Source organism: Zerene cesonia, chromosome Z (assembly GCF_012273895.1).
Source record: "Zerene cesonia ecotype Mississippi chromosome Z, Zerene_cesonia_1.1, whole genome shotgun sequence".
Classification (NCBI taxonomy): domain Eukaryota; kingdom Metazoa; phylum Arthropoda; class Insecta; order Lepidoptera; family Pieridae; genus Zerene; species Zerene cesonia.
In genome coordinates this window covers 4,547,389-4,555,774 of record NC_052122.1, presented here as the reverse complement: position 1 = coordinate 4,555,774, position 8,386 = coordinate 4,547,389, and the positions used below count along the sequence as shown (strand labels likewise).

Here is an 8,386-nt window from a genome sequence, read left to right as displayed (position 1 = left end):
AGTAATAAATGTTATTTGCAGTTAACAATTTTCTTTTTTCTTTATTACAATATTTATGGCAAGACTAGGTATAGTGTCGGGTAGGTATCCCAAGTGAAAGGAAGATTCACACCACCACAGAAGTAGAACATGTTACTATGAAGAAAGAAAGTTTCTTTTCCCTTTCCTTGTTATATGCCTATAATAGGTACTATATGGTGTTACTTTTATGTGGTTGGTACATCGATGACCTTAAAAGACAAAACTTGACGAAATAATTTATCAAACCAATATTTGACCTTCAAAATATCCTCCTCCTTCCTATATTTATATAATAAACTATGCAGCACTCAATAGGATGTTTTTTACTGCTGTATAAATGACATCATAAAAAATTATTTTCACATAATTTAACAGCATAAAAAATTATTATATTTTTCAGTTGCTTAGATACGATACTGCACTAGAGCCTATACCGCTGGTCTAGACACTAGAAGTAAATTAATTATCCTACTAATATTATAAATGCGAAAATAAGGATGTGTGTGTGTTTGTTACTCTTTCACGCAAAAACTACTGAACCGATTGCAATGAAATTTGGTACGTAGACAGCTGGGTAACTGGAATAACATATAGGCAATTTTTAATCCCGATTTTCCTACGGGATACTGACTTACGCGGGTGAAACCGCGGGGTGCAGCTAGTATATTCATAATCCGACTAAAGTGCTCAAAAGTTTTGATTGAACTAGATGGCGCTTTATTAAATATTCAGGGCGTTACAAGTGTGGACACAAGACCATACCAATATAATCATACTACAGCTGACCCAGCAAACGCTGTTCTATCAGGGCCTAAGCGTAGTTATCGTTATCTCAGACCTTCTGATTAATCACTACAATTACACAAAAATCAATCTAGCTGTTTAAATTAAAAACAAACTTAGACACAAGAATTTCATAAAAGTGTAATTAAGAAATATGATTGCAAGTTTGGACATTAAGTAAAGATCATAATGTTGACAGTACTTCCCATTCATCCTGACAAGTTTGGACATACTAATTAATGATTGTGTTTATATTATATACCTACTAAATATAGAGTTCCTGTCTTCTAAAAACTTTTTTTTATTATTAATGTGCGCTGGCTTATGTATGTACAATTCACCTATAACTTTAGAGATATATTTTTAACAATGTTCATTTATTGCATTCATAGTGGATTTATTTATAGGTAATCTATATACATTTGAAAATAAATTTTTAACTTCTGGGATAGACCTTCTAAATTTCTCTTACCATGTGATTATAATATTCAAATCATCCCAATATTATAGTAACAGAGGACAGTTTTATGTCCCATGTTAAAAGTTTTATTTTATTGGAGAGATTCAACCTTTTTTTTTGTTAATTTTTCTATAGATAATAAAATCTGAATACATATCCTACTAATATTATAAATGCGAAAGTTTGTAAGGATGTGTGTGTGTTTGTTGCTCTTTCACGCAAAAAGTACTATATCAATTGTAATTAAATTTGGTAGGTAGACAACTGGAGTAACATATAGGCAACTTTTTATCCCGATATTCCTACAGGACTTACGTGGGTGAAATCGCGGGGCGCAGCTGGTATTTTTATAAAATTAATGATTCCTTGATCATTAAGTATCGTAATATTGTTTTGGGTACTATATTCAATAACATAAACTATAAATAGGAGAGACTTTCTATTTTCCTATCCTATTTCTTATTTTTATCTTTGTTACTGGCTTCACTCAATAGAGGGACTGCGGCAAAGTCCAGTGTAAACGATCCTTTTTCATATCATGTTTGTTGTCGAGTTAATTCCATTCATTATTTGATATATCAAGTTGGGGATAGTTTTACATCTCAAAGTACCGTCAACCTTAACCGTCAAGTGCAGATCTCAACCACAAAAGAGGACACACACAATATATAAAAATTACCAACACAATTCATTGTATACACAGTTTAACATAAAAAAGACAATCTACTATATTTATATTCATAGCTGCTTTTTGTAACAAGAAATAAATTTAATTTTTTTTTCTGAATGGCAGTTCTACGTTGCCACAATTTTGCCAATATCACGTTGTGGATGGTTTTTACATCTCAGAGATTTATAAGAAGCTCAAATATATCCGTCAAGAGATATCTACAAGAAAAAACAACGGAAACACACAATATATTATTAAAAAAATTACCAACACCAAGTTAATTTAATTGTAAAATAGAACAAACAGTAATTATGTACAAAGTATAAAATACAAACGAAAATCTACCATATTTGGAAGCTTAATAAATATTCATAGTTTTATTTTGTTAGACTAATAAATTTAGAGATAACATAAACAATTCGAATATTAGTTTGTTTGTTGTTCTGTCAAACTCAAAATGTCAAAACTAGTGTCAACTGTCCTTGCTTAATTTGACTAAGAGGAGCTTGCAACACTACCTAGGACTCGGGCTTTAGAAAAATCACATACACACTCACATAACATCATAGATTAAGAAATAGTTATATATCGACTACCTATATTAGATATATAAGCTTCATAAGTGTAGAATTTTCGTCTCAACTTTTTTTTGCACTTAGCTTAATATGTCAAACATCAGTTTCAGTTATACATTTTTTTAAAAATAACTCAATTATCACCTATAATTTCATAAAAATAAACGATTCTATTCTGGAGTCTGTTTTGTTGTGTGACATATTCAATATATTATAGTTGCATATTTTTTTAAATAGACTTCACTTTTCATGAAATGGCAATCAATTTATTTGCCGTTCTAATTTTCAGGTGTAATAGTCTTGTTTTGCGGCAACATTCGTCTGTTGTCTGTGCTGCGACAAAAATGAAGAGATGATCGCGATGAAAGTAGGGTGGACGACAATTTGATTTATTTGTAAATTGCTAGTGAGTATTTTACAATTTTCTAATAGTGGTTAGTTGTTGTATTAACATTGTGTGTTATTGTTGTGTCGTGCTTATAATTAATTCAAATGGTATAACATGAACCTATATTTATCTATTTCTTTGAACCCACCTACTTAGGTACGTTTGGAATAATTATATTTCTATGTTGATATTTCTATTTATTGTTCTTATTGTATGGTTTTATATTACAATGATGATTCATTAACAGAGATATAAATTATTCGTCAAGAGGTGATAAACAGATGAAAGGGTATTCACTATTCTATTAATATCAGTCCATTCACCCACTTGTAAGTTTTTAGATACGTAATATTTATAAAAGCGGTTTTGGGGTACAACAAATTGTTGCACTGCTAACAAGGTAAAATTTCGAAAAAGTTTGCGGCCATAAATAATTCGCATCGAGACTAATATACTGTGACAATTATAAATACGATTTTAAATATAAACATCCGCATTATTTTGAAAGAACGAAATTTTACAGAGTAAATTTATAGCGTAGATCGCGAAGTGTTTATGTGAGTGCTTTTTATTGATATTTTTACACTTGCATGTAATAAATAAGTAAACTTGTAAACAATGGAACATGTTGTTGAACTCATTGCCAAATCCAGGAAGATTAACGTTTTCGTTTTAATCTTTGTGTGATGCATAAAATTTGTGTTTTCTTATATAAACTGAAATTGAAAGCAACAAATTTTGTAATGACAAAAATCCAAATGTAATTTTTTATTCTGCTCTTGTGCCCTTTGTCTGGAACTAGGCTATTTTTTGACAATATGTTATAACTTTAACTTTATTAAAAGCACTAGCTGCGCCCGCGGTTTCACCCGCGTTAGTCCGTATCCCGTAGGAATATTGGGATGAAAAGCCTATATGTTATTCCAGTTGTCCAGCTGTCTGTCTGTGTGTATGTACTAAATTTCATTACAATCAGTTCAGTAGTTTTTGCGTGAAAGAGTCAAACACACACACATCCTTACAAACTTTCGAATTTATAATATTAGTAGGATAGTAGGAAGTAGGATATTTAAACAAATTGTTTTAGTGGGAATACATTGTGACATTCATTAGTATTTTAGTTGCACATTTTACCATAATTTACTAATGGGCTATTAAGCATTTTCTATACATACATACAATTTATGTTTTGATATCTTGGTTACTGGTCAAAAAAATCTCTTTTTTTTTTCAAATATAAATTTTCATGGCAAAATTCACTACTTACTCTTGTGGGTGCAGTATCAGGTCAGTTCATTCAAACAAACTTAGTCACTATTGTATATCATATATCACAACACCGAATCCTACTTAACCTTTATTCTCTCCAGTAACTAGCGGTTCTTATATATATTACATAATAAGAGATGAAATTCACACAAAAATGTCTAATTGTCTTTTTGCTTGGAGATAATAATCCAGCATTTCCTCATTGTATAATACCTACATTTGTCTTTAAGCTTCTGTGATTCAATACACAAGTTACAAAAAATTAATAACACTTTCATTCATCTGTGGTTGAAGCCATTGTTGGAACTATTACATTGCTTTTGTGTATTCAATTTTTATGTTATTACAATACATTCCATAACAACCAGGAAATTTTTGAAACATCTCTGTTACTTTGGAAATTATTTTTAAAGTGGTCGCTTTAAAGGGCAAAGATCGTGTAACTTTATGATTGGTTTAATAGAAAAACTGGCCATAAACAATTGCCACAGTATATTTTTTTATACATGTTTATTATATCTTTTTTATATGTACATATGTTTTTTATATGTCTATTATTGGCTTGATATTTTAATAAAAATTAAGTTATAATATGTATCAATGCCTCTTGATGGAACATCTTTTTTAATTTTCAGTTTATTCAAATATAAAGCACTAAACACTTTTTGCACTTCTAATTTGTTAATTCAACTTTTTTATTCGTGAGTTTTGTTTAGAAATCCTAATCAATTTCTTCAAAATCTTCTAATTAAATGTTTAAAAAAAAAAAGTGCAACTTAAAAGATTTGGAAACACAAACTTAGATTCTTTAATCTCTGCAGTCTACACTATATCTTAGTATATAGGGGGTTTCGGGGGCGATAAATCGATCTAGCTAGGAATCTTTTTTAGAAAATGTCATATTCGTGTTTTTTTTTAACAAATAGAAGGCGTTTGAGTAGTCCCAATTTATTATGACTCTTCCTGACATCTATTGGCGAATAATAATACTATAAATGCGAAAGTTTGTGAGGATGGATGCATATGTATGTGTGCGTCTGTTACTCTTTCACGCAAAAACTACTGAACCGATTGCAATGAAATTTGCTTCGTAGATAGCTGGACAACTGAAATAACACATAGGCACTTTTTATACCGATATTCCTACGGGATACGGACTTACGCGGTTTCAACCGCGGGTCACAGCAAGTATGTACTTAATTACTGCATAAATTACACAATATTTGTTAATATGCATTTATAAAAAAAGACATAGTACTTTCAGGGATATTTAGTTATTCTTAAATTTTGCATGTTAATATTATTTTGTTGTTGGTGCATTTGAGAAAAAAAAATTAAATTGCTTATAATATTCTTCTAAAGCCAAATATCTATATTACTAAAAAGAAAATAAAAAGTTGTTAAAAATGGTTATCTTTAACTAAACTCAAATGTGTAACGAACTGTCACTAACTATTATTATTTATAACACAATTTCGTTATACAATCAATATTAAACCATTATCCTCTCCATTATACCATTTTAATTAATTAAATACGGAGTACACTAACAAAATTTCTAATTATAAAGAAATATGAATTGCAGAATTTACAAAGAGATGCATTTTAGAATAACTTTCTGTTACAGACTTTCACTGTAATGCAAATATGTTAATATTTTAACTATAATTATGATTTAAACACTACTTTCTCTGAATGTTTTAGGATTGTTTTGAATTTTGTAGACTATTTATCTCAACAGCCAACAATTTATCTAGAAAAATCTTTTTTTTATTTTTTATTATTTGTATTGATTATCAAAATTATAACTGCAACAAATATAATAACAAAACAAAGTAAACATTAAATTGTGTATTTAAATTATACTTCTAAGTAGATTTGGACATCAGTTGTATAAATGTCCCAATCTATTTTGTATAAAAACATTTATTTGACCCAATTACATTGTCATACATTATTAATTATGGTCACTCAATTTCCACAACATTCCTACATCAATTATAAATTTTAATGTTTTGTTCTAAATAATAATTTTAAAGTCCTCAATTATGATGAAACAGGATTTAGGTTGTTACTCAGGGTATAACCTGGATTTTCTAGACACATTAATACTTAAATATCTTTCTAGGTTCAAATGTAAGAAGCAAGTCATCTTTCAATAATGAAAAGTTGCAATATTGATTTGTTATTTAGGCCAAACATGCTATCTATATACAAAGAATTATTACTATAGGGATACTGGTTTGTTATCATGGTATATACTTTTAAACAAGCAATTATTTTGAAAATAATATGTAATTTAAATCTCGGAAATGGCTCAAATGATTCTCATAAAAATTTATATGCAAGGGATCTAGGTAGGATTAATATTATAGAAGAAGGCATCCATCCATCAATTGTTTATAGTTGTAGCAACATTGGAGCAGTGTTACCTACATCAAGTTCCTCTCACAGCTGAAGGCCACGTTACCCGATAGCATTGCGATTCAGTTGATTGGGAATTGTTGGTCTAATTAAGGTTCTAGCTACTTAACCTAAACTCCTGTCTGGGTACAAATAAAGAGCTAGTATTAGATTTTAAAAGTAAGATTTATTTCAGGTTTATATTTAGGGTTATACTTTATCCTAATCTTTCCAGTATCTATTTTTTTTCTAAATATCTATTTGAATACCTTTACTGGCTCATATATATACCTTTCTTCTTCGGCAAATATTTGATTATCCTTAAAAAGTCTCCTTTGGGCTATATGTATATGCCCAAAGGCGATTTTTTTATATTTCTGGTTAATGAACATGCATGTTTTAAGTATGCTGGTATTTGGCGAGTAAAAGAAATTTCCATGTAATAAGAGCCGAGCGCACTGTCATAATCCAATCAAAATTCCCAACGCCCAGCTACTAATCTGCCTACCCGCCCTGTATATTTTTACTCTATTTCTATTAGCGTTAGCGTTTTGCGCGTTGTTAGCGTTTTTCAACGGCTTTTCAATACTCATTTTTCGTCCTCCTACACGTTAATGTCGGTACAAATCCGCCTTGTAAAAATACCAAAATTGGTCTAGTGATTTACTCGCGAAATGATAACAAACGAGCAGAAAACGCACTTTCACAAGCATTAGCATGAATGTATGAAGCTGTGACGCCTTTTTTTAAGGAAATGAAGAGAAATGATCAGAGAGGTTACGTAGCTAAGTGTAACAACCGTAACGTACAGGTATCCGTAATATTATGCTGTTATGAAAGTGGGCAATTTGCTCGTAATTGAATTACTAATGCTGGGTTAGGTTCACGCGCGAGGAATGAAATGATAAGGTTAGAAGTTCTGCTAATTCCCCAGTGAATTCACAGGCCATGACAAATGTCAGAATAGTAAAGAGTCCTTAAAACATTTTGGTCCCTCGTGTTTTTTAAGAATATTCTATTAACATTTATAAAAAATGTTTATACTTTTTATTATGGATACGAGGTACATATTCGTGTATAACATTTTTAAAGAATATACCAAGGAGGAATAGAAATACTGTGAGTTTGCTAGACACGTATATATGGTTAATAAGATTGAGAAGAAACATGTCTTTGAGTTACCATTTTTCCTATAGGTACATCGAAGTTCAGGGTCTGGTCACAGTATCTGTCTCTTTGTGAATAAATTAACTATAGCTTAAAATAACCGTGTTCCCTACAAGGGCTCTACACTAAGGGTTATCTTCTTGTTTCAGCTACAGCCATGAACCGGGGGCCCCGCGTGGAGCCCACTCCGCCCGAGTGCGCTCTCGCGGCGGAGATGTTCGACCACTTTTGTTCGGCGGGCACTATGAAACAGATACTGGCCCTGCATAGGGAGATATGCAACACGCTCAATTTGAAGCCGAATAGACTGCCGGATTTTTATCCTAAGTTAAAGGTTGGTAGAGCTAAAAAACCGAGTAGATTTGTAGGTGTATCCTGTATAGGGTAGGGTGTGCATTTAAAAGCGATTCGCTCTCGCTTCGCCTCGATTTTGTATAGCATTTTAATAAATCCTTATAGGTAGACTTCCCTGTAATTGTACAGCTGGCATACGTAACAGACTCCGGGTCGACTTATACGGTGGTGATGAATAACCATGTAATCGGAACACTCTAATACTATATCTTATACGATAATTTTCTATACTTAGTCTGGCCATAAATACTGTTACACTTAATTATAAAAAAATATTACATTTGAATTTCGAATCT

General features: G+C 31.0%; 1 protein-coding gene across 11 annotated transcripts in view; it reads left to right on the top strand.

Annotated features, from left to right (window-relative positions):
- Window positions 1-2,782: 2,782 nt before the first annotated feature.
- The window catches only part of LOC119835875 (F-actin-monooxygenase Mical), a 39,381-nt gene continuing 33,777 nt past the window's right edge, over window positions 2,783-8,386 (top strand). For 10 of the 11 annotated variants that reach the window (XM_038360948.1, XM_038360941.1, XM_038360947.1 and 7 more), the window contains exons 1-2: window positions 2,783-2,915; window positions 7,886-8,070. In XM_038360948.1, coding sequence (XP_038216876.1) covers window positions 7,894-8,070 — 177 coding nt within the window. In that variant the 5' untranslated portion in view covers window positions 2,783-2,915; window positions 7,886-7,893. The other variant, XM_038360939.1, reaches the window with a different exon arrangement.